This window comes from Schistocerca serialis, chromosome 1 (genome assembly GCF_023864345.2).
Source record: "Schistocerca serialis cubense isolate TAMUIC-IGC-003099 chromosome 1, iqSchSeri2.2, whole genome shotgun sequence".
NCBI classification, from domain to species: domain Eukaryota; kingdom Metazoa; phylum Arthropoda; class Insecta; order Orthoptera; family Acrididae; genus Schistocerca; species Schistocerca serialis.
The window spans coordinates 1,261,362,541-1,261,389,969 of NC_064638.1; the positions used below are offsets into that span (position 1 = coordinate 1,261,362,541).

Sequence of the window (27,429 nt, forward strand, 5' to 3'; positions counted from 1 at the left end):
GATGAACCTGCGCAACTCCTTAAATGAGTGAGGGCGTGGCAAATCCAAAACAGGTTTGATTTTATACTCGGGAGGAGTGAGGCCCTTAGCTGACGTGATGTAGCCTGAGAATCTTACCGAAGTCTGGTGCTACTGGAGCTTCTTATTATTCAGTTCAACACCGGCAGCAGTAAGAGTGTCTTTAACAATCTGCAAATGTTCCATGTTCTTTTGCAAAGTAGCACTGAAAATAAGAATGTCGTCCAAGTAAACGAAACAAAAATCCAGATGAAACAACACCTTGTTCATGAATCTCTGCCAAGTTTGTGCAGCATTGCGGAGGCCAAAGGGCATGAGCCGGTACTGGAAAAGGTTGAAAGATGTTGTAACAGCTGTCTTTTCAATATCCTCTGGTGCCATCGGAATTTGATGATAGGCCCACCTACAGTCTACTACCGAGAAACACTTGGCACCTGCAAGAGCATGGTTAAAATCCACGATGTTAGGAACGGGGTACTTGTCTATGATAGTACGAGAGTTCAACTTAGTATAGTCGCCAATCTTACTCCAGGTGCCGTCTCTTTGTGTGACAAAGTGGATAGGCGAGGCCCAGCATCCAGCAGATGGTTCGATGATGCCGGCTGCTAAGAGATCGTCTATGCTTGAGACAGCATGGTCGGCAAGAGATATGCAGTCCATCTTGCAAGCGAAGTTTGTGGTTGGTGCCATCTATAACCACGGAAATGCGCGATGCGGTACACGAGGCGACTGTCTGTGGTATAGTGTGCGCGGCGTCCGCTAGGCTGAGTTGTGGCGCGGACGGCGAAAGTTTGCCTAAGTGCCAGCTGTTGGATGGTTGGCAGTGACAAACAAGTGAGCTACGCAAAACAGGGTTGGTACACTGTTTATTAGTAACCGAAGGTGCCGCTGTCGAGCTTGGTGGCAGTAGTGGGCGCGAATGAACATCTGATGGCAGTAAATCAAAAACATTATCTTGCGCGTGGGAAGCTAGCTGCCCAAGCGAGGAGGGGGATGAATGTGCACTCAAATTAATGCAGTTAGAGCTGGCGGGAGCGTGGACACTGTACAGTTTATGTGGCACAAGGTCACAAATACAGGTCGAAGACTAGGCGGGAACTGAGGTCCCAAAAGTATACAAAACAAAGATCAACTCGAAGACGTAATACACATTATGATGTTCTGGCCTATCGATCCGTGGATCGATGCCACGGACAAAGTAATGTAGATGAAGATTTGAACAAAAGAAGGGATTATAAGTAAAACAAAATTCTAGCAAAATTGTGAATGTAAATAATGAATAATGAATGCAATAACATGGATGAAAATATAGAATGATGAAATGCAAGAAATTAAATCAGTGTTAATGCATGGAAATAATTAATGTCACATGCACAAAGATCCCAAATGAAAAAAGTATTATAGGAAGAAAAAATGAGAGCAGTTGCAAAAGTTAATACAGGGATTAAAAATAACAGAGGAGGAGAAATTAAAAAAAAAATTAAACCCATTAACTGAATAACATCTACATCTACATGGATACTCTGCAAATCACATTTAAGCGCCTGGCAGTGAGTTCATTTAACCACCTTCACAATTCTCTATTATTCCTATCTCGCATAGCGTGCAGAAAGAATGAACACCTACATCTTTCTGCACAGGGTCTGATTTCCCTTATTTTATCGTGGTGATTGTTCCTCCCTATGTAGGTTGGTGTCAACAAAATATTTTCGCATTTGGAGGAGAAAGTTGGCAATTGGAATGTCGTGGGAAGATTCCGTCGCTACGAAAACGCCTTTCTTTTACTGATGTTCTGCTACCGTGTGCCGCGGAATTTGAATCCCCGCCAGACGTCATGGACGTCGAAGACCCATAGAGGTCTCTGCACCATCGCGCCGTAAGCTGTGGCGGCGCATGCCTCCTGGCCCACACTTAGAGTGAGGGCGCCACAGTGGAACATGTGGCTCATGGTTGCAGCGGCCAACAGCAGCATCCCCAATCAAGTACTTAAGCGCCTGCCTGTCGCTCAGCCTGTCAGTCTAACCTTGAGTATGTCTTAGGACATATCGCCTCGCATTAGACAGCATATTTACTTTCGTGTTTTCTTTATGAGTGGACGTGGTTGTCTTGTTTGGTTTTCTTGACTCTGTTGTTCGTTCTTGTTGTTGTCATAAGGTCCTTCGTTGGTCGTGTCCGTCCTCTCCCATTGTGTTGTTGTTTGCGAGCCACTCCGTCTGGTCGCCGTTACAGCAGATGTCAAGCCCAAATCCTGTATCACTTCTGTGATACACTCTCCCATATTTCGCAATAATACAAAACGTGCTGCCTTTCTTTGAACTTTTTTGATGTACTCTGTAAGTCCTGTCTAGTAAGGATCCCACACCCCACAGCAGTATTCTAAAAGAGGACGGACAATCGTAGTGTAGGCAGTCTCCTTAGTAGGTCTGTTACATTTTCAAAGTGACCTGCCAATAAAACACGGTCTTTGGTTTGCCTTTCCCACAACATTTTCTATGTGTAACGTCCAATTTAAGTTGTTCATAGTTGTAATACCTAGGTATTTAGTTGAATTTACGGCTTTTAGATTAGACTGATTTATTGTGTAACCGAAGTTTAACAAGTTCCTTTTAGCACTCATGTGGATGACCTCACACTTTTCGTTTTTTGGGGTCAACTGCCACTTTTCGCACCATTCAGATATCTTTTCTTAATTGTTTTGCAGTTTGTTTCGATCTTCTGATTACTTTATTAGTCGATAAATGACTGTCATCTGCAAACAACCGAAGACGGCTGCTCAGATTGTTTATATAGATAAGGAACAGCAAAGGGCCTATAATACTACCTTGGGGAACGCCAGAAATCACTTCTGTTTTACTCAATGACTTTCCATCAATTACTACGAACTGTGACCTATCTGACAGGAAATCACAAATCCAGTCACATAACTGAAATGATATTCCATAAGCACGCAATTTGACTACGAGCCGCTTGTGTGGTACAGTGTCAAAAGCCTTCCGGAAATACAGAAATACGGAATCGATCTGAAATCCCTTCTCAATAGTGCTCAACACTTCATGTAAATAAAGAGCTAGTTATGTTTTACAGGAACGATGTTTTCTAAACCCATGTTACTGTGTGTCAATAGACAGTTTTCTTCAAGGTAAATATATGTTCCAAAACCCTACTGCATATCGATGTTAATGATATGGGCCTTTAATTTAGTGGATTACTCCTACTACCATTCTTGAATATTGGTATGACCTGTGCAGCTTTCCAGTCTTTGGGTACGGATCTTTCGTTGAGCGAGCAGTTGTATATGATTGTTAAATATGGAGCTAATGCATCAGCATACTCTGAAAGGAACCTAATTGGTACACAGTCTGGACCAGAAGACTTCCTTTTATTAAGTGATTTAAGTTGCTTCACTTCTCTGAGGATATTTACTTCTATGTTACTCATGTTGCCAGCTGTTCTTGATTCAAATTCTGGAATATTTACTTTGTCTTATTTTGTGAAGGCATTTCGGAAGGCTGTGTTTAGTAACTCTGCTTTGGCAGCACAGTCTTCGATAGTATCTCCATTGCTATCACGCAGAGAAGGCATTGGTTGTTTCTTGCCGCTAACATACTTCACATACGACCAGAATCTCTTTGGATTTTCTGCCAAGTTTCGAGACAAAGTTTTGTTGTGGAAACTGTTATTAGCATCTCACATTGAAGTCTGCACTAAATTTGAACTTCTGTAAAAGATTGCCAATCTTGGGGATTTTGCATCTGTTTAAATTTGGCATGTTTCCCTTGTTTTTTCTGCAACAGTGTTCTAACCCGTTTTGTGTACCAAGGAGGATCAGCTCTGTTGTTTGTTAATTTATTTGGTATAAATCTCTCAATTGCTGCTGATACTATTTCTTTGAATCCAAGCCACATCTGATCTACACTTCTATTATTAATTTGGAATGAGTGGAGATTGTCTCTCAGGAAGGCCTCAAGTGAATTTTTATCTGCTTCTATGAATAGGTACATTTTTTGCTTATTTTTCGAGGAGTTGGGGATTACAGTATTGAATCTCACTATGACAACCCTGTTTTCACTAATTCCTGAATTGGTTTTAATGCAAGTTATTTACTCAGGATTATTTGTTGCTAAGAGGCCAAGGGTGTTTTCACAACCATTTACTATTCTCGTGGCCTCATGAACTAACTGCTCGAAATAATTTTCAGAGAATGCATTTAGCACAATTTTGGATCATATTTTATGCCTCCGGAATTAAACATGTATTTTCACCAACATATCAAGGGCAAATTAAAGTCACCAACCAGTATTATTGTATGAATTGGGTACATGTTTGAAATCAAACTCAAGTTTTCTTTGAGCCTTTCAGCAACTGTATCATCTGAATTGGGAGGTCAGTAAAAGGATCTAATTATCATTTTATTCCAGTTGCCAACAATGACGTCTGCCCATACTAACTCAAAGGAAGTATCTACTTCAATTTCGTGACAAGTTAAACTACTTCTAACAGTGACAAACATGCCACCGCCAACCGTGTTTAGCCTATCCTTTCGGAACACTGCTAGGTTTGTCGCAAAAATTTCAGCTGAGCTTATATCCAGCTTTAGCCAGCTTTCAGTACCTATGACGATTTGAGCATCAGTGCTTTCTATCAGGACTTGGAGCTCTGGTACTTTCCTAACACAGCTATGACAATTTACAACTGTTATACCAATGGTACCTGTATCTACATTCTTCCTGTGTTGAGCCTGCACCCTTTGTGACTGAAGCCCTTTTTGTGTTTTCCTGAGACCCTCTAACCTAAAAAACTGCCCAGTCGATGCCACACGGCCCCTGCACTCGTGTAGCCGCCTCCTGCGTATAATGGACACCTGACTTATTCAGCGAAACCCAAAACCCGACCACCCTTGGTGCAAGTCCACGAATCTGCAGCCTACATGGTCGCAGAACCATCTGAGCCTCTGATTCAGACCCTCCACTCGGCTCTGTAGCAGAGGTCCGCAATCTGTCCTGTTGACTATGCTGCAAATGGTCAGCTCTGCTTTCATCTTGCAAGCAAAACTGGCAGCCTTTAACACTTCTGTTAGCCACTCTAAACCAGAGACGATCTCTTCTGATCCAAAGTGACACACATTATTGGTACCGACATGAGCAACCACCTGCAGTTGGCTGCACCCTGTGCTCTTCATGGCATCCGGGAGGACCCTTTCCACATCTGGAATGACTCCAACTGGTATATAAATGGAGTGCACATTGGTTTTCTTACCCTTCTGGTCAGCCAAGTCCCTAAGGGGCCCCATAACGTGCCTAATGTTGGAGCTCCCATCTACCAATAATCCAACCCTCTGTGATTGCCTGGATCTTGCAGGCTGAGTGGTTTCCTCTGAAACAGGACAGGTGACAGCATCTGCCTCAGCGACAGTGTCAGCCACAGACAGCACCTGGAACCTGTTTGTCAGACAAACTGGGGAGGCTATAAGTGCGGCCGCGTGGGAAGTCTTTCGCTGCCTGCTTCACCCTGGGACGACCTCCCACTTGACCACAGGTGAGGGGTCAGCCTCAGTGCGAGCAGTAACTAGGTTGGCCACCAGTGAGGACCGATCGTAGGACTCAGACGTGCTGGATGTCTGTTGGACCCCATGGCCGGCTCACAACAGTGGTGCCAATCCACTGCAGCCCCAAGCTGTGTAACTGAAGCCATCACAGCCTGAAGCTGAGAGCAAATTGTCGCTAATCGGCTCGCATCCGCACACAACAATCACAGTCCCTGTCATGCGTGCATATGTGTGTGTGTGTGTGTGTGTGTGTGTGTGTGTGTGTGTGTGTGTGTGTGTCTGTTGTTTTAGTAGCAACTTTCCTTCTCATAATATTAGAACTTAAGGCTTGAAAGACTAGCAAGAAGTGCCTGGCAAATGTCAGGCCGTGGCATTTGCAGCAGTCTCGTGTCAGGGGTTGGCGCCTTGTGACATCTTTGCTGCAGCAAGCCTGCTCGTTGAAGCAAACTGTGGCTGGAGTATGTAGCCTGAATATCTCTGACCTGTTCTCCATATTGATACTCGGACTGAGTGAGGAATCCAAATCACTGTCAAATACTAAACTCAGCATTACCTGATTTAATGCAGCAACATTCCTTTATGCTTGTTTTCTTATATTGATGGTCATCTTGTATCCTTCCTTTTAAGACACTGTTAGTTCCATTCGGATGCTTTTCCAAGTCCTTTGCTGTCTCTGACAGAATTACAATGTCACTGACAAACCTCAGTGTTTATATTCTACATCTACATCTACATCTACATCTACATTGATACTCCGCAAGCCACCCAACGGTGTGTGGCGGAGGGCACTTTACGTGCCACTGTCATTACCTCCCTTTCCTGTTCCAGTCGCGTATGGTTCGCGGGAAGAACGACTGTCTGAAAGCCTCCGTGCGCGCTCTAATCTCTCTAATTTTACATTCGTGATCTCCTCGGGAAGTATAAGTAGGGGGAAGCAATATATTCGATACCTCATCCAGAAACGCACCCTCTCGAAACCTGGCGAGCAAGCTACACCGCGATGCAGAGCGCCTCTCTTGCAGAGTCTGCCACTTGAGTTTATTAAACATCTCAGTAACGCTATCACGGTTACCAAATAACCCAGTGACGAAACGCGCCGCTCTTCTTTGGATCTTCTCTATCTCCTCCGTCAACCCGACCTGGTACGGATCCCACACTGATGAGCAATACTCAAGTATAGGTCGAACGAGTGTTTTGTAAGCCACCTCCTTTGTTGATGGACTACATTTTCTAAGCACTCTCCCAATGAATCTCAACCTGGTACCCGCCTTACCAACAATTAGTTTTATATGATCATTCCACTTCAAATCGTTCCGTACGCATACTCCCAGATATTTTACAGAAGTAACTGCTACCAGTGTTTGTTCCGCTATCATATAATCATACAATAAAGGATCCTTCTTTCTATGTATTCGCAATACATTACATTTGTCTATGTTAAGGGTCAGTTGCCACTCCCTGCACCAAGTGCCTATCCGCTGCAGATCTTCCTGTATTTCGCTACAATTTTCTAATGCAGCAACTTCTCTGTATACTACAGCATCATCCGCGAAAAGCCGCATGGAACTTCCGACACTATCTACTAAGTCATTTATATATATTGTGAAAAGCAATGGTCCCATAACACTCCCCTGTGGCACGCCAGAGGTTACTTTAACGTCTGTAGACGTCTCTCCATTGATAACAACATGCTGTGTTCTGTTTGCTAAAAACTCTTCAATCCAGCCACACAGCTGGTCTGATATTCCGTAGGCTCTTACTTTGTTTATCAGGCGACAGTGCGGAACTGTATCGAATGCCTTCCGGAAGTCAAGAAAAATAGCATCTACCTGGGAGCCTGTATCTAATATTTTCTGGGTCTCATGAACAAATAAGGCGAGTTGGGTCTCACACGATCGCTGTTTCCGGAATCCATGTTGATTCCTACATAGTAGATTCTGGGTTTCCAGAAATGACATGATACGCGAGCAAAAAACATGTTCTAAAATTCTACAAGAGATCGACGTAAGAGATATAGGTCTATAGTTTTGCGCATCTGCTCGACGACCCTTCTTGAAGACTGGGACTATCTGTGCTCTTTTCCAATCATTTGGAACCCTCCGTTCCTCTAGAGACTTGCGGTACACGGCTGTTAGAAGGGGGGCTAGTTCTTTCGCGTACTCTGTGTAGAATCGAATTGGTATCCCGTCAGGTCCAGTGGACTTTCCTCTATTGAGTGATTCCAGTTGCTTTTCTATTCCTTGGACACTTATTTCGATGTCAGCCATTTTTTCGTTTGTGCGAGGATTTAGAGAAGGAACTGCAGTGCGGTCTTCCTCTGTGAAACAGCTTTGGAAAAAGGTGTTTAGTATTTCAGCTTTACGCGAGTCATCCTCTGTTTCAATGCCATCATCATCCCGTAGTGTCTGGATATGCTGTTTCGAGCCACTTACTGATTTAACGTAAGACCAGAACTTCCTAGGATTTTCTGTCAAGTCGGTACATAGAATTTTACTTTCGAATTCAATGAACGCTTCACGCATAGCCCTCCTTACGCTAACTTTGACATCGTTTAGCTTCTGTTTGTCTGAGAGGTTTTGGCTGCGTTTAAACTTGGAGTGGAGCTCTCTTTGCTTTCGCAGTAGTTTCCTAACTTTGTTGTTGTACCACAGTGGGTTTTTCCCGTCCCTCACAGTTTTACTCGGCACGTACCTGTCTAAAACGCATTTTACGATTGCCTTGAACTTTTTCCATAAACACTCAACATTGTCAGTGTCGGAACAGAAATTTTCGTTTTGATCTGTTAGGTAGTCTGAAATCTGCCTTCTATTACTCTTGCTAAACAGATAAACCTTCCTCCCTTTTTTTATATTCCTATTTACTTCCATATTCAGGGATGCTGCAACGGCCTTATGATCACTGATTCCCTGCTCTGTACATACAGATTCGAAAAGTTCGGGTCTGTTTGTTATCAGTAGGTCCAATATGTTATCTCCACGAGTCGGTTCTCTGTTTAATTGCTCGAGGTAATTTTCGGATAGTGCACTCAGTATAATGTCACTCGATGCTCTATCCCTACCACCCGTCCTAAACATCTGAGTGTCCCAGTCTATATCTGGTAAATTGAAATCTCCACCTAAGACTATAACATGCTGAGAAAATTTATGTGAAATGTATTCCAAATTTTCTCTCAGTTGTTCTGCCACTAATGCTGCTGAGTCGGGAGGTCGGTAAAAGGAGCCAATTATTAACCTAGTTCGGTTGTTTAGTGTAACCTCCACCCATAATAATTCACAGGAACTATCCACTTCTACTTCACTACAGGATAAACTACTACTAACAGCGATGAACACTCCACCACCGGTTGCATGCAATCTATCCTTTCTAAACACCGTCTGTACCTTTGTAAAAATTTCGGCAGAATTTATCTCTGGCTTAAGCCAGCTTTCTGTACCTATAACGATTTCAGCTTCGGTGCTTTCTATCAGCGCTTGAAGTTCCGGTACTTTACCAACGCAGCTTCGACAGTTGACAATTAGAATACCGATTGCTGCTTGTTCCCCGCATGTCCTGACTTTGCCCCGCACCCGTTGAGGCTGTTGCCCTTTCTGTACTTGCCCAAGGCCATCTAACCTAAAAAACCGCCCAGCCCACGCCACACAACCCCTGCTACCCGTGTAGCCGCTTGTTGCGTGTAGTGGACTCCTGACCTATCCAGCGGAACCCGAAACCCCACCACCCTATGGCGCAAGTCGAGGAATCTGCAGCCCACACGGTCGCAGAACCGTCTCAGCCTCTGATTCAGACCCTCCACTCGGCTCTGTACCAAAGGTCCGCAGTCAGTCCTGTCGACGATGCTGCAGATGGTGAGCTCTGCTTTCATCCCGCTAGCGAGACTGGCAGTCTTCACCAAATCAGATAGCCTCCGGAAGCCAGAGAGGATTTCCTCGGATCCATAGCGACACACATCATTGATGCCGACATGAGCGACCACCTGCAGATGGGTGCACCCTGTACCCTTCATGGCATCCGGAAGGACCCTTTCCACATCTGGAATGACTCCCCCCGGTATGCACACGGAGTGCACATTGGTTTTCTTCCCCTCTCTTGCTGCCATTTCCCTAAGGGGCCCCATTACGCGCCTGACGTTGGAGCTCCCAACTACCAGTAAGCCCACCCTCTGCGACTGCCCGGATCTTGCAGACTGAGGGGCAACCTCTGGAACAGGACAAGCAGCCATGTCAGGCCGAAGATCAGTATCAGCCTGAGACAGAGCCTGAAACCGGTTCGTCAGACAAACTGGAGAGGCTTTCCGTTCAGCCCTCCGGAATGTCTTTCGCCCCCTGCCACACCTTGAAACGACCTCCCACTCTACCACAGGTGAGGGATCAGCCTCAATGCGGGCAGTATCCCGGGCAACCACAGTCGTAGTCCGATCAGGGGATGCGTGGGACGAGCTGGCCGTCCCCGACAAACCCCCACCCCGACCCCCACAGTGATGCCCATTGGCAACAGCCTCAAGCTGTGTGACCGAAGCCAACACTGCCTGACGCTGGGAGCGAAGGGATGCCAACTCAGCCTGCATCCGAACACAGCAGTTGCAGTCCCTATCCATGCTAAGAACTGTTTTGCTAAGAACGTCTGAACTAATCTACAGAGAGCGCAAACAAATCGACAAAATTTAAACGGTTATTAAAATACAAGATTGCCTAGTAAATGCAGTAATGCTGCTACTTGCGCACTGCTGACACTGCTCGGCGGCAGAAGGAGACTAAGCGAAATTACACTATTCAGGTACTAAAACACGATGCTACACTCTCAAATACTATAATACGCCCGAAATTTATGAATTAAACAATGCAAGAACCAAAAACACGCAAAGAAATTAAGAATTAAACTATGTAACAAATGAGTGAGCTAGGAGTAAACGACTTGCTGCTCAGCTGCTTATCCAACGGCGGCAGGGAGCACACTGACTGCGACCAACCGACACTGGCCGTTCAAAACAAAACAGTAGACAAACGACTACGCGAATTTACACTATTCAGGTACTAAAAACGCGATGCTACAACTCTCAAATACTATAATACGCTCGAAATTTATGAATTAAACAATGCAAGTACCAAAAACACGCAAAGAAATTAAGAATTAAACTATGTAACAAATGAGTGAGCTAGACTTTAATTCCTTTTCCAATTTTTCTTTGGTTTCCTTTACTGCTTGCCCAGTATAGAGATTGAATAACATTGGGGATAATCTACAAATCTATCCCACTCCCTTCTCCCATTCAGTCAGATGGCAGTTATAAGATTTGAAAGGCATGCTTCACTTTCATGCCCTTCAACTTTTTAACTGCTGTCTGGTTTCTTTACAAGTTGTATAAAACCTTTCATTCCCTGTATTTTACCCCTGCTATGTTCAGAATTCCAAGGAGTGTATTATAGCCAATATAGTCAAAGGCTTTCTCTAAGCATACAAAGCTATAAATATAGATTTGCCTGTGTTTAACCTATCTTCAAAGATAAGTCATAGGGTCATTGTTGCCTCATTTGTCCCTACTTTTCTCCAGAATCCAAACAGATCTTTCCTGAGATCAGTTCCTACCAGTTTTTCCATTCTTCTGTAAATAATTAGTGTAAATTCTGTAAATAATTAGTGTCAGTATTTTGCAACCATGACTCAATAAACTAATAGTTCAGTAATATTTACATCTGTTGCCACATGCCAGCTTTGGAATTGGAATTGTTACACTTTTCTTGAAGTCTGAGGTTATTTCCTCTGTCCCATATATCTTGCACACCAGGTAGAGTAATTTAGTCATGAATGGCGCTCCTATTAGTATTTCTGCTGGAATGTTGTCTACTCCAGTGGTTTTGTTTTGTTGTAGGCCATTCAGTGCTGTGTCAAACTCTTCTCACAGTATCATATCTCCCATCTCATCTTCACCTACTTCCTCTTTCCTTTTTGTGTTATTGCCTTCAAGTTCATTTCCCTTGTATTACCCCTCAATATATTCATTCCACCTTTCAGTTTTTCCTTCTTTGCTTAGTATTTGTTTTACATCTGAGCTCTTGAGGTCATACAGCTGCTTCTCTTTTCTCCAAAGGTCTCTCTAATTTTCCTATAAATGGAATCTAGCTTTCCCCTACAGGCTTCTGTAGCCTATTGTGCTTAGCCATTTTCACTTTCTGTCAGTCTCGTTTTTTAGACAACTATATTCTATTTTACCTGCTTCATTTGCTGCATTTTTAGATTTTGTCATTTCGTCATTAAATTCAATATCTCCTGTTCTATTCAACGGTTTCTATTGGATCTACTTACATTATCCTCTGCTGCCTTTTCCATTTCATCACTCAAAGCTACCCATTCATCTCCTAATCTGTTCCTTTCCACTGTTTCAGTCAGTCGTTGTCTAATGCTCCCTTTGAAACTCTCAGCAACCTCTGGTTCTTTCAACTTACCCATATCCCACCTGCTTCATTCCCTGCCTTTGCAATTTATCCAGTTTTAATCTGCAGATCATAACCATTAAATTGTGCTCAGAGTGCACATCCACTCCAGGAAATATCTTTCAGTTTAAAATCTGGTTCCATAACATCTGTCTGACCTTTACATAATGAATCTGAAGCCTTCCAAGTGTCTCTTCCACATATGCAACATTCTCTCATCATTCTGAGATCAGGTGTTAGTAATGATCAAATTATACTTTGTGCAAAATTCTACCAGATGCTTTCTCTTTCATCCCTTTTCCCCAGTCTATTTTCTCCTATTATTTTTCCTTATCCCCCTATTCCTGCTACTAAATTCTGTGCATCTATCAGAATTAAATTTTCCATTCTCTTAACTGTGTGAATAATTTATTTTATCTCATCATACTTCTTTCAATCTCTTCATCAATGTTGCCATATAAACCTTCAAGAGGCAGGATCCCATTACTGCTGATATACATATTTAAGGAAGTTTTTTCACCTGTAAATGTGTGCATTGGCAGTACCAGAATTTGGCTTCCTTACAGTAAGTACTGGCCATCCAGTATGATTCATTGTATTTTTAAATACTGCTTTATCTGTTGAAATAAGAGCTGGCCAGCCTATTCTGTCTCTTTGTAATTTTAAGTATTAATTGATTGTGAAATGAAAAGTGGCTTCTCACCATATAGTGGAAATGCTGAATCGCAGAGAGATGCAACAAAAATACAGTCAGACAGTGAGCTTTTAGCCAAAAAGGCCTTTGTCAGAAATAGATGGGAGAAGCAACGGGTTGCTGATAGTAAGGAGGAGGCTGGGGTTGGGTGGGAAGGGGGATGGATAGCAGGATACGGGTGGGAAATGGTAAAGTGCTGCTTGTGGGAGCATAGAGGAACATGTTGGAGAGATGGTAGGGCAGCTACATGCAGTCGGGAGGTTAGACAGAGGGCAGGGTGGGGGTTGTAGCGTAAAAGGAAAGAACTAAAAAAATTGTGTTTGTTGGTGGAATAGAGGACTGTGTTCTACTGGAATGGGAGCAGGGCAGGGGCTAGAAGGGTAAGGAAAATGACTAACGGAGGTTGAGGCCAGGAGGGCTACGGCAACGTAGGATGTATTGCAGGGAGAGTTCTCACCTGTACAGTTCAGAAAAGTTGGTGTTGGTGGGAAGGATCCAAGTGGCACAGGCTGTGAAGCAGTCTTTGAAATGAAGAACATCACACTGGCGGTGTGCTCAGCAACGGGATGGTCCATCCGTTTCTTGGCCACAGTTTGTCAGTGCCCATTCATGTGGACAGACAGCATGTTGGTATAGAATTCTATAATCTAAGCTGCAGCCACTGTACAGCATTCTGAATGGGCATAACAACCAACAAGCAGTATGTCTGCATGAATGGCCACCAAAAAACAGTGGCCAGGAAACAGCTGGACCACCTCATTGCTGAGCATGCCACCCAATACGACATTCTTCATTTCAATGACTGCGTCACAGCCTGTGTCATCTGGGTCCTTCCCAACACCAGCTTTTCTTAATGGCGGATGTGGGAACTCTCCCTGCAATATATCCTATGTTCCCATAACCCTTCTGGCCTCTGCTTTTGTTAGTCACTGTCCTTCACCCACCTATCCCCTTCCCTGACACCACTCCACAGCCTTCTATTCCACAAGCGCACCCACAGTCTTTTTACGTCTCTCCTTTTCTGCCCCTCACCTCCCACCATCTAATCTTCTGACTGCACCTAGCTGCCCTCCCTCTCTCCACCTCATCCCTCTATGCTCCTACAAGCAGTACTTTACCGTCCTCCACCCCCATTCCTGCTATCCCCCCTCCTCCCCACCCCAGCTTTCTCCTTATGCCCACCAATAAGGTGCTTCTCCCATCAAATGCTACTGCTCACAGTCTGGCCCAAGCAGACAGGAACTGTGGTCATGTGTATGTGAGTTCCATGATTGTGTGTGTGTTTGTTGTATATTTTTGAGGAAGGCCTTGTTGGACGAAAGCTTGTTTCTGACAGTATTTTTGCTTTGCGTATCTACGACTCAGCATCTCCTCAGTATTGTGCATAGCAGTTATCCTTTTCACAATATTGTTACATTCCATCCTGGATTTCCCATTTTTTTAAATATAATTTCAACTGTTTGAATAAGTACTTCATGTGCTATATCTACAATTCATTCACATTAACTTCCCAGATGCTGTCATAATATGTAAGCCAAAGGCTTTTCAAATTGTCCATGAAGGAGTAAGCAAACAGTTATGGTCATTGTTTGCAAATAGCTGTATAATAGAAATACAGGGAAGAACTGAAATTTAATAAGAAAATTCCAGGCATGAAACTTTTTTTTTCCTTTTTTTCCAATGTATTGACATTTGGGATGTGCCCATTCGGCCCAGCTCAACAGTAGACAGTCAATTATAATGATACAAATGTAAGGACAACACAACATCCAGTCCCTGAGCAGAAAAAATCTCCAACCTGACCAGGAATCAACAAATATATAAAAGCAATTCCTGATCATCATCTACTGGAACTATAAATAAGAAGTGGCAACCACTTACATGCAGCCGCTTGGTGTGTGAGCCATAGATAGATGTAATGGCATAGAGATGTGTTTATGAACTACATAGCAATCATCTGCAAGTATCTGGTTGCCTTTTCACATTTTTGAATCATTCCATGCTAGTTATTATGTAGCATTATTACAAAACTCGTTAAGAAAAACTTTCTAAAATCTGCTCTTGATTTTGATTCACTTGTGTACTATTTATGTTCAAAAATGGCTCTGAGCACTATGGGACTCAACTTCTAACGTCATCAGTCCCCTAGAACTTAAAACTACTTAAACCTAACTAACCTAAGGACATCACATACAGCCATGCCCGAGGCAGGATTCGAACCTGCGACCGTAGTGGTCGCGCGGTTCCAGACCGTAGTGCCTAGACCACTCGGCCACCTCGGCCGGCACTATTTATGTAATGTAGGAAGGAGTGAAGAATTAATAAATAGCAAAGACAGTTACACATTCTACAATATTCCTGTTCATTTACTGTGATGCTTAATAGTTCTGGAAACTTTAAGTAAGGGTAAAGGGTGGCAGGAGGAAGATCTCAAAAATTATGTCCTAGAGGAAATGGTACACATGTGGAAGATGTGGATATTGTTTCTTCTGTACTCAGTCTGTGAATGGAATGGAAAAGTAAAACAAAAATAAAATACTCTCTCCATAATCAATTTCCATTTACACAAGAATCAAACTTTTATGTTCCTCTGTGTAGTTGACATTTTTATTATCATCTTCATTGCTGATATCATAAACTCACATATGTAGATGTTCAGCAAGCTCATATCCCACTGACAGAAGAAATTTTCATCAGCATGCTTCCATCAGAATCCTCCAAGGCTTTGGTACTATTCATGTGATGCATTCATCAGAAGGGAATTTTAGTTTTGGACAATTTGAGAGAAGTAAGCCATATAAAGCATTGGGTTTCATTCTGTACCTTCTCTTATTTCTATCGACATTATTACAAATATTGTACAGTACAACTTCTAATTTCAGTTTCTGATGCTACACAGTAATTAATTTTACACATCAGGCAGCACACCATTGAAGTAGCATTTAGTTGGAAGGCTTGTAAGTTGTGACGCACATATAAAGTAAAGTAAATAAATATGTTTCTTTCATAAGTGTTCTGTATCAGCACTACAAAGCACACATTCAAGTATATTGGTGGAGTGAATTTAAGCCACTAGCAAAATGGATTCACTTTCTTACATGTATTGTATAAAACATGTTGTTTATTATTTACAGAATTTAAACTTACAATTCCACCTACAAATGTTTTGCCAATACACTGGAAAAAATTATACCAAATTATTTAAAAATTACTATTTGTTTCACTGATGGAACTACTTATTATAGAAGAGGAGACTCATTTTACTGTTTCAGAACTATATGAGATGAGCCCATATGCCACCTTTGCTGTACCATCCGAATCTCATAGGAAAATGAATGCAGCAACTCTGGACTACACAATGCAGTTTAGAACTTTTGGACATACTGAGAATGACAGCAGTGCTCAACTACAACATTCTCATCGAACCAACAAGAAGAACTGGTATCTAGTGTCTGATGGTAATAAATTTTGTGGTTTACGTACTGTTGTAATTTATTAAGAAAATAGTGAGCAATGGAAACTGATGAACTTTTAATACATGTAGTAGTCCTTGTTCTTCGATTTTTGTAATTATGGTCTTATAGCCTAAGCAGTGTCCAGCAGTGAAGGGAAAGAAACTAGCATGATAAGTAACAAGCAAAACCTTTGATAACTATGAATTTTGGAAAGGTAACCAATTGCCATCAATGCAAAATACTTTTTCTTTTACATTAAGCTATAAGGTCTCCAAATACAGATCACTACCAAGAAATATTTCAGTTATGAAAAGAGTGATCATACAAGGATTCAAAAACAGTTATACCAGATCCAGTCTGTCTTCTTTTTACCACTGACTCACAGATAGCAGTAAAAAATAGATATCATAAATATTTCAGTTACAATATTAATTTTCTTAAACGTGAAAAAAAAGTAACAGAAAACTGTCACAGCTGCTGCTTTGCTAGTCTTTTCTGAACTGGCTTTCATCTTCTTAGGCCAGAAGAAGACGAAAGCCAGTTCACAATATATACAGAAAACCCAAATCTATTAAAATACACAAAGAGACTCTTATAAAATTAACTTTGTATTGCATTAACAGGGTGTATATTCAGACAATGAAAAAAGATTTGTGGGTTTTTACTGGATTTCTCAGTTAAAATTATACTTTTCTTCAGGTGAAAATGCATTTTGCCTGTGTCAGGTGATGTTGTACTTTCCCCCAGAACTGTAAAAATTATAAGTCCTTTGCATGGTCAAGGTTTTATACACTGGCATGGAAAGCCCAGCATGTTAAAAAAACACATTTTGGAAATATCTCTGATGCGCAGCAATACATACGCTGCATATTTTCATATTACAAAAGTATAAATTCAAATTCCACCAAACACAGCATGTTAATTGAGATTGCATACACGTTTGTAAGCCAATCATAGTTCATGTCACGTGATCTTGCCGGCCGATGACAGCAGAAATTTGTAGCATGGGATGTAGTGAGCCAAGAGCGAAATCACCGTTAAGTAGCATGAACATGCGGTTTAAATTAATATACATAGTGTAGCTACCAGTAAAGCTAAGCTTTCTTCTTATTATTCTCTTCTTTTTTTTTTTTTTTTTTTTTTTGCGTGAGTTACCCATTTTTTGGGTTTATGTAGTGAAAACTGAAACTAATCTGATCTTAATGGCGATCACACAAATGTGCCAGTTGTTGTTGTTGTTGTTGTTGTTGTTGTCTTCAGTCCTGAGACTGGTTTGATGCAGCTCTCCATGCTACTCTATCCCGTGCAAGCTTCTTCATCTCCCAGTACCTACTGCAACCTACATCCTTCTGAATCTGCTTAGTGTATTCATCTCTTGGTCTCCCTCTACGATTTTTACCCTCCACGCTGCCCTCCAATACTAAATTGGTGATCCCTTGATGCCTGAGAAGATGTACTACCAACCAATCCCTTCTCCTAGTCAAGTTGTGCCACAAACTCCTCCTCTCCCCAATTCTATTCAATACCTCCTCATTAGTTATGTGATCTACCCATCTAATCTTCAGCATTCTTCTGTAGCACCACATTTCGAAAGCTTCTATTCTCTTCTTGTCTAAACTATTTATCGTCCACATTTCACTTCCATACATGGCTATACTCCAAACAAATACTTTCAGAAACGACTTCCTGATACTTAAATCTATACTCGATATTAACAAATTTCTTATCTTCAGAAACGCTTTCCTTGCCATTGCCAGTCTACATTTTATATCCTCTCTACTTCGACCATCATCAGTTATTTTGCTCCCCAAATAGCAAACCTCATTTACTACCTTAAGCGTCTCATTTCCTAATCTAATACCCGTAGCATCACCAGATTTAACTCGACTACATTCCATTATCCTCGTTTTGCTTTTGTTGATGTTCATCTTATATCCTCCTTTCAAGACACTATCCATTCCGTTGAACTACTCTTCCAAGTCCTTTGCTGTCTCTGACAGAATTACAGTGTCATTGGCGAACCTTAAAGTTTTTATTTCTTCTCCATGGATTTTAATACCTACTCCGAATTTTTCTTTTGTTTCCTTCACAGCTTGCTGAATATACAGATTGAATAACATCGGGGAGAGACTACAACCCGGTCTCACTCCCTTCCCAACCACTGCTTCCTTTTCATACCCCTCGACCCTTATAACTGCCATCTGGTTTCTGTACAAATTGTAAATAGCCTTTCGCTCCCTGTATTTTACCCCTGCCACCTTCAGAATTTGAAAGAGAGTATTCCAGTCAACATTGTCAAAAGCTTTCTCTAAGTCTACAAATGCTAGAAACGTAGATTTGCCCTTCCTTAATGTGCCAGTAAAATTTTAAATGATGACATAAATGTCTGGTCTTCTGGGCTCGAAATTATTTTAAGTGGCTAGTCCTCAAAGTTTTAAATGACATACAAATGCTCTGTTATTTGACAAATGCATAGCACGTTCTCACATGTAACATAATTCGTCTTGTGTAAAAGAATATTTACTTTGAAAGTAACACTTTACAAACCACCATTCGCAATATTTTCCCGTGACCTGTTAGAAGTAGGTTTGATTCAGCAGTTGCCAGGGAGCAGGCGTTACTGTGTGTGCTCAGCTAGGGATGAGGTAGGAAGCCAGTATATTTGTATGTATATAGCATTAAGAGATCTTATATTACGTCATAAAAGAAACCAGACATCAGAGGATATTCCAAGAGCATCAGATTTTGTAAACCATACTAAAATACATAATTTGTATGTCCAGATTCATAATGAAAATGAAGTAGACCGCAACCTGATATTAAGCTCCTCAGTGAGGTTTTTGGAATTTCAAATTTACTTGGATTACCACTACTGTATTATCTCATGTTTGGTTCTGCCACATGTGCACGAGTATGAAAATGTGCACTTGAAATTCAGCAAGTAGTTGCAACTTGCCAGTAGTGTGTAATGAAACACTTTGTTTCAAATAAATTTTGGGAAAGATTAATCGAAGCCAAATTTCTTTAGCAAACTGACAAAAATAACTTCATTGTTCTTCAAGGCAATTAATGCTTGACTGCCAAAAATGTGCAAATAAAACAAAACCAGAAAAGTGAATCTAATTTATCCATCCGTAATTATGTGAATGTATATGTGTAGCTCCTGGCCCTAGAAATCGGTTTTGTTTTCATTTGTCGTGAAGCAGTAAACAAAGACGAAATAGTAAAATCACTAAACGTAAACACGGGTAGCATGGAGACAACCCCCCCCCACCCCCAACCCCCTCACCACTAGATTCTAGAGACACTGCTCTCCGCATATGCGACTCTGGCAGTTTGGGCAAGCCAAAAAAATGGATAAATAAAAAAATCCCTGCAGCATCTGGCTGAGTAATATATGCTTGTATCTTCCTGGTTAGAATATTAAGTAACTGCCCTGTTCGCTATGTATATGACTGATCTAGGATAGAATGCCTGTAAAGACTGGTAACTTGGCTGCCAGCACATTTAGTCAGAAACTCTCATGAACCCACTTCTATAGATGCATCAGAGACACCCAAACTGGATACATTTGTTGCATATTAAAATTGTGTGAGTCAATTAATAATCTTTCATTTACATTTTGTATAAATAATTGCTGTTATATCTACACTCCCCCCATGAACCATGGACCTTGCCGTTGGTGGGGAGGCTTGTGTGCCTCAGCGATACAGATGGCCGTACCGTAGGTGCAACCACAACGAAGGGGTATCTGTTGAGAGGCCAGACAAACATGTGGTTCCTGAAGAGGGGCAGCAGCCTTTTCAGTAGTTGCAGGGGCAACAGTCTGGATGATTGACTGATCTGGCCTTGTAACATTAACCAAAACGGCCTTGCTGTGCTGGTACTGCGAACGGCTGAAAGCAAGGGGAAACTACAGCCATAATTTTTCCCGAGGACATGCAGCTTTACTGTATGATTAAATGATGATGGCGTCCTCTTGGGTAAAATATTCCGGAGGTAAAATAGTCCCCCATTCGGATCTCCGGGCGGGGACTACTCAAGAGGGCGTCGTTATCAGGAGAAAGAAAACTGGCATTCTATGGATCGGAGCGTGGAATGTCAGATCCCTTAATCGGGCAGGTAGGTTAGAAAATTTAAAAAGGGAAATGGATAGGTTAAAGTTAGATATAGTGGGAATTAGTTAAGTTCGGTGGCAGGAGGAACAAGACTTTTGGTCAGGTGAATACAGGGTTATAAATACAAAATCAAATAGGGGTAATGCAGGAGTAGGTTTAATAATGAATAAAAAAATAGGAGTGCAGGTTAGCTACTACAAATAGCATAGTGAACGCATTATTGTGGCCAAGATAGACACAAAGCCCATGCCTACTACAGTAGTGCAAGTTTATATGCCAACTAGCTCTGCAGATGATGAAGAAATTGATGAAATGTATGACGAGATAAAAGAAATTATTCAGGTAGTGAAGGGACACGAAAATTTAATAGTCATGGGTGACTGGAATTCGTCAGTAGGAAAAGGGAGAGAAGGAAACATAGTAGGTGAATATGGATTGGGGGGAAGAAATGAAAGAGGAAGCCGCCTTGTAGAATTTTGCACAGAGCATAACTTAATCATAGCTAACACTTGGTTTGAGAATCATGAAAGAAGGTTGTATACCTGGAAGAATCCTGGAGATACTAAAAGGTATCAGATAGATTACATAATGGTAAGACAGGATTTAGGAACCAGGTTTTAAATTGTAAGACATTTCCAGGGGCAGATGTGGATTCTGACCACAATATATTGGTTATGAACTGCAGATTGAAACTGAAGAAACTGCAAAAAGGAGGGAATTTAAGGAGATGGGACCTGGATAAACTGAAAGAACCAGAGGTTGTACAGAGTTTCAGGGAAAGCATAAGGGAACAATTGACAGGAATGGGGGAAAGAAATACAGCAGAAGAAGAATGGGTAGCTCTGAGGCATGAAGTAGTGAAGGCAGCAGAGGATCAAGTAGGTAAAAAGACGAGAGCTAATAGAAATCCTTGGGTAACAGAAGAAATATTGAATTTAATTGATGAAAGGAGAAAATATAAAAATGCAGTAAATGAAGCAGGCAAAAAGGAATACAAATGTCTCAAAAATGAGATCGACAGGAAGTGCAAAATGGCTAAGCAGGGATGGCTAGAGGACAAATGTAAGGATGTAGAGGCTTGTCTCACTAGGGGTAAGATAGATACTGCCTACAGGAAAATTAAAGAGACCTTTGGAGAGAAGAGAACCACTTGTATGAATATCAAGAGCTCAGATGGCAACCCAGTTCTAAGGAAAGAAGGGAAGGCAGAAGGGTGGAAGGAGTATATAGAGGGTTTATACAAGGGCAATGTACTTGAGGACAATATTATGGAAATGGAAGAGGATGTAGATGAAAATGAAATGGGAGATAAGATACTGCGTGAAGAGTTTGACAGAGCACTGAAAGACCTGAGACGAAACAAGGCCCCGGGAGTAGACAACATTCCATTAGAACTACTGATGGTCTTGGGAGAGCCAGTCATGACAAAACTCTACCATCTGGTGAGCAAGATGTATGAGACAGGCGAAATACCCTCAGACTTCAAGAAGAATATAATAATTCCAATCCCAAAGAAAGCAGGTGTTGACAGATGTGAAAATTACCGAACTATCAGTTTAATAAGTCACAGCTGCAAAATACTAACACGAATTCTTTACAGACGAATGGAAAAACTGGTAGAAGCGGACCTCGGGGAAGATCAGTTTGGATTCCGTAGAAATGTTGGAACACGTGAGGCAATACTAACCTTATGACTTATCTTAGAAGAAAGATTAAGAAAAGGCAAACCTACGTTTCTAGCATTTGTAGACTTAGAGAAAGCTTTTGACAACGTTAACTGGAATACTCTCTTTCAAATTCTGAAGGTGGCAGGGGTAAAATACAGGGAGCGAAAGGCTATTTACAATTTGTACAGAAACCAGATGGCAGTTATAAGAGTCGAGGGGCATGAAAGGGAAGCAGTGGTTGGGAAAGGAGTGAGACAGGGTTGTAGCCTCTCCCCGATGTTATTCAATCTGTATATTGAGCAAGCAGTAAAGGAAACAAAAGAAAAATTCGGAGTAGGTATTAAAATCAATGGAGAAGAAATAAAAACTTTGAGGTTCGCCGATGACATTGTAATTCTGTCAGAGACAGCAAAGGACTTGGAAGAGCAGTTGAACGGAATGGACAGTGTCTTGAAAGGGGGATATAAGATGAACATCAACAAAAGCAAAACGAGGATAATGGAATGTAGTCAAATTAAATCGGGTGATGCTGAGGGGATTAGATTAGGAAATGAGACACTTAAAGTAGTAAAGGAGTTTTGCTATTTAGGGAGTAAAATAACTGATGATGGTCGAAGTAGATAGGATATAAAATGTAGACTGGCAATGGCAAGGAAATCGTTTCTGAAGAAGAGAAATTTGTTAACATCGAGTATAGATTTACGTGTCAGGAAGTCGTTTCTGAAAGTATTTGTATGGAGTGTAGCCATGTATGGAAGTGAAACATGGACGATAACCAGTTTGGACAGGAAGAGAATAGAAGCTTTTGAAATGTGGTGCTATAGAAGAATGCTGAAGATAAGGTGGGTAGATCACGTAACTAATGAGGAGGTATTGAATAGGATTGGGGAGAAGAGACGTTTGTGGCACAACTTGACTAGAAGAAGGGATCGGTTGGTAGGACATGTTCTGAGGCATCAAGGGATCACAAATTTAGCATTGGAGGGCAGTGTGGAGGGTAAAAATCGTAGAGGGAGACCAAGAGATCAATACACTAAACAGATTCAGAAGGATGTAGGTTGCAGTAGGTACTGGGAGATGAAGAAGCTTGCACAGGATAGAGTAGCATGGAGAGCTGCATCAAACCAGTCTCAGGACTGAAGACCACAACAACAACAACAACTACATATCTACACTGCCCTCTATACTCTGCAAGCCACCCTATGGTGTTTGGCAGATAATGCTTTGGTGGGTGCCACTTTCACCTTTCCTTTATTATCCCGTCATAACCATTTTCCAAGATTTATGTGAATGCAGGCTTTGTCGACAAATTTCTTGGACGAAATCATCTCAAGTTATCAGACGTCATGGTGTTGTTTTATTGGTTTGTTTCAACATGTTTTCTGTTCGTCATCTTCAAGTGAAGTTTAGGGTTTGTGTCCAGTTCATTCCTTTATAGCCACTGGACTGCAGACTCCTCTGCCGAGAGCCAAATGGGTGTACCAGTTATGTGCTTTTGAAGAGATATCATGGCTGGTGGTGGTGGGTCCCTTCAGCAGGATGGAGGTGGGTCTGGGTGTTGAGTCCTGCTGCTGCCGGTTAGAATATGTCGAGAATGCTCTGATGTGAAAGTGGCAGATGCAGCTGGTGAAATTGGCAGGCAGCACCAGGACTTGACATCTGGACTCCCCCATTCATCTCACCAAGCCACCCCCCTTCCCCTACCCTGACAGCCACCAGCAGCAATATTTCTTCCAGAAGCATGCAATTGGTCCTCCTGTTGGGCCCTCAGCAGAGGAGTCTGTGGTCCAGCAAACAAGACATAAACACAGCACTTACCTGTTGTTGTTGTTGTGGTCTTTATTCCAGAGACTGGTTTGATGCAGCTCTCCATGCTACTCTATCCTGTGCAAGCTTCTTCATCTCCCAGTACCTACTGCAACCTACATCCTTCTGGATCTCCTTAGAGTATTCATCTTTTGGTCTCCCTCTACGATTTTTACCCTCCACACTGTCCTCTTGATGTCTCAGAACATGTCTCAGAACATGTCCTACCAACCCACCCCTTCATCTAGTCAAGGTGTGTCACAAATTTCTCTTCTCCCTAATTCTGTTTGCCTTGATTTCTCAGAACATGTCCTACCAACTGATACCTTCTTCTAGGCAAGGTGTGCCACAAACTCCTCTTCTCCCCAATTCTATTCATTACCTCCTCATTGGTTATGTGATCTACCCATCTAATCTTCATCATTCTTCTTTAGCACCACATTTCGAAAGCTTCTATTCTCTTTTTGTCCAAACTATTGATCATCCACATTTCACTTCCATACATGGTCACACTCCACACAAATACTTTCAGAAACAACTTCCTGACACTTAAATCTATACTCGATGTTAACAAGTTTCTCTTCTTCAGAAACTCTTTCCTTGCCATTGCCAGTCTACATTTTATATCCTCTCTACTTCAACCATCATCAGTTATTTTGCTCCCCAAATAGCAAAACTCCTTTACTACTTTAAGTGTCTCATTTCCTAATCTAATACCCTCAGCATCACCCAATTTAATTCGACTACATTCCATTATCCTCATTTTGCTTTTGTTGATGTTCATCTTATATCCTCCTTTCAAGACACTGTCCATTCCGTTCAGCTGCTCTTCCAGGTCCTTTGCTGTCTCTGACAGAATGACAATGTCATCGGCGAACCTCAAAGTTTTTATTTCTTCTCCATGGATTTTAATTCCTACTCTGAAGTTTTCTTTTGTTTCCTTTACTGCTTGCTCAATATACAGAATGAATAACATTGGGGATAGGCTACAACCCGGTCTCACTGCCTTCCCAACCACAGCTTCCCTTTCATGCCCCTCGACTCTTATAACTGCAATCTGGTTTCTGTACAAATTGTAAATAGCCTTTCGCTCCCTGTATTTTACCCCTGCCACCTTCAGAATTTGGGAGAGAGTATTCCAGTCAACATTGTCAAACGCTTTCTCTAAGTCTACAAATGCGAGAAACGTAGGTTATCCTTTCCTTAATTTATCTTCTAAGATAAGTCGTAGGGTCAGTATTGCCTCACGTGTTACAGCATTTCTACGGAAACCAAACTGATCTTCCCCGAGGTCGGCTTCTACCAGTTTTTCCATTCGTCTGTAAAGAATTCATGTTAGTATTTTGCAGCCATGGCTTCTTAGACTGAAGATGACAAAACTAATTGTAATGTGGTGATAAGACAATGTCACAACTCTGGTGATAATCCAAAAAGTGTTCATTATTCTAACAGATGTATGTTGGAAGAAGTAATATGTTTTGTGAATCTTTGTATTGTGCACTTTTGAAATTTTAACAGTTAACCTCTCCATAATACACAGTCTTTCTCTTGAGGTGTCTGCCACTGGAGTTGAATGAGCCTGTGTGTGACACACTCGAGCATTTTGAATAGACTGTTAGGAAACATACTGCACTTCTCTGGATCCATCTGCCATATAATTCTCCCTTGTAAGGATCCCAGACTGTTGAAAAATACTTTAGAATTGGTGTAATGAGGATTTGTAATCTCTCTTTCATGGGTCACTCACCTTCCTTTAGTATTATTCCTGTGAATCTCACTCTAGTATCTGCTTTTCATACAACAAACTTTATATGATTATTCCACTAATGGCTTCCAGTAACATTGTCAAGTGAATCAAACTATTGAAATGTATTTTTAATTGTCAGACATTTGTTCATTAAAATATATGTAAAAGTTTAAATAGCTTAAAACAATTTCAATTTTTTGTGTCTGTCATTATTTGTATCAAATGAAGAACTTCATTATTTGACTTTCATTGCTTGTTTAAGGGGACAATGAGCAGCAAGCACTAACAGGCAGTCTCCACAGGAAAAGCAATGTGAAGCGGCATCACAGCAAAGCTGATTTGAGTCAGAACTCAGAATCTGACACAAGTGGTAGTCCATCTGCAATTAGCAGTTACCGAGTACCCATTAAGCAGCCTACAGCAAGAAGTTTGGGTAAGTACCATAGTGCTGATAGATTCTGCAACTTCCGAAGTTACTCTTCCTTAATTTAAATGTGCAACTGTACATTATCTGATCAAAAGTATCCAGACACATATTAGTGGACACTAATGTGAGATGTGTCCACCCTTCTACTTTATGACTGTTTGCAGTGAGGTTCTTGAATGTTTTTGGAGGAATGGCAGCCCATTCTTCCTCAAGAGCTAGAACCAGAGAATGCAATGATACTGAATGCTAGGGTCTAGAGTGAATTTGATGTTTTGACTTGTCACAAAGGCATTCCATTGGCTTCAAGTTTGGACTCTGGGCAGGTTGATCTATTCCAGAAATGTTGTTGCTCATAAACCTTTGCATCACAGATGCTGCATTTTGATAAAGGTCATAGTCAAACCTAATACAAAAAAATCATCATCTCTGAACTGTTCCTCTAACACACATGGTACACAGTGCCATAAAATCGTTCATATCCTTCTGCATTTAGTATTTTCTGAAGTCCAAGAAAGGGACCACAGTCTAACCATGAAAAACATATCCATATCATAGCAACACCACCTCCTCCGTACTTCACTGAGTACTGCATGTAATGGCAGGTAGTGTTCTCCAGGCACTCAGCAAACCCAAACTCTTTCATCAGATTGCCTTAGAGTATAACGTAAATAATCTCTCCAAATCACTCATTTCTAGTTGAAACATGTTAAATTGCCTCAGGTGATTAAATTTAATTTGATTTTGCATTTTTACTGCTAATCAACAGTTCTCCAACTATTTATTACTGACCTAAGCGTACATTAGTTTAATCAAAGAGAAAATAACAGCCAATATGCTACCCTGCAATGTAATGTAGAACAAACTGGCAGACACAGTAAGTGGAGAACTAACACAGATGTTTGACTGAGTGATGACACAGACCTACCTTCTAGCGCTGCATACTCAAAGTCAAGCCACACGTACTTGATCTGTGAACCTTACCTGACCCTACCAGTTATACAGTTATTAATATCCTACACTCCCATATGTGAAACTTGTGTACACTTTGCTTTCACATAACAACACTCCGGAAGAATTTCGTAGACCATCAAAGAAAGAACAAAGTAATCTTGGAGCCCTGTCTGCTCCAACTTGGTTAATGTACATGCTTTACAATAATTATGTAAAGCTGCAAATTTACTTATCAGAATTAGTGAAGCATGTGCAACTGAAAATTACTTCCATTGCAAAGGCCCTTGCGCCTCCAGCAGAATAGTTACTCATGTATAAAATATCATGGTGGCACACTCTATGACACCATTAATGCTCTCTGCACATGGGATTTAGAAATAAAATACTAGGATAGTACTGAATATGCTAACAATAAGTCATGCAGTATTCTCGAAGACACAAAATAATCTAAACCCATGTTCATGACCTGATGGTGCATTACATAAGCTTTGTCTAAATCTGCAAAATATTGCCACGCACAGAATATGCTTTCTGGACATAATTTAAGAGCACTTCCACGTTACTGTACTTAAT

General features: G+C 41.4%; 1 protein-coding gene across 1 annotated transcript in view; it reads left to right on the plus strand.

Moving 5' to 3' along the window:
- The window catches only part of LOC126456806 (Down syndrome cell adhesion molecule-like protein Dscam2), a 567,168-nt gene that overhangs the window by 530,450 nt on the left and 9,289 nt on the right, over positions 1-27,429 (plus strand). Inside the window, 4 exon segments of the mRNA XM_050092599.1 lie at positions 462-480; positions 15,071-15,091; positions 15,958-16,143; positions 25,741-25,911. Coding sequence (XP_049948556.1) covers positions 462-480; positions 15,071-15,091; positions 15,958-16,143; positions 25,741-25,911 — 397 coding nt within the window.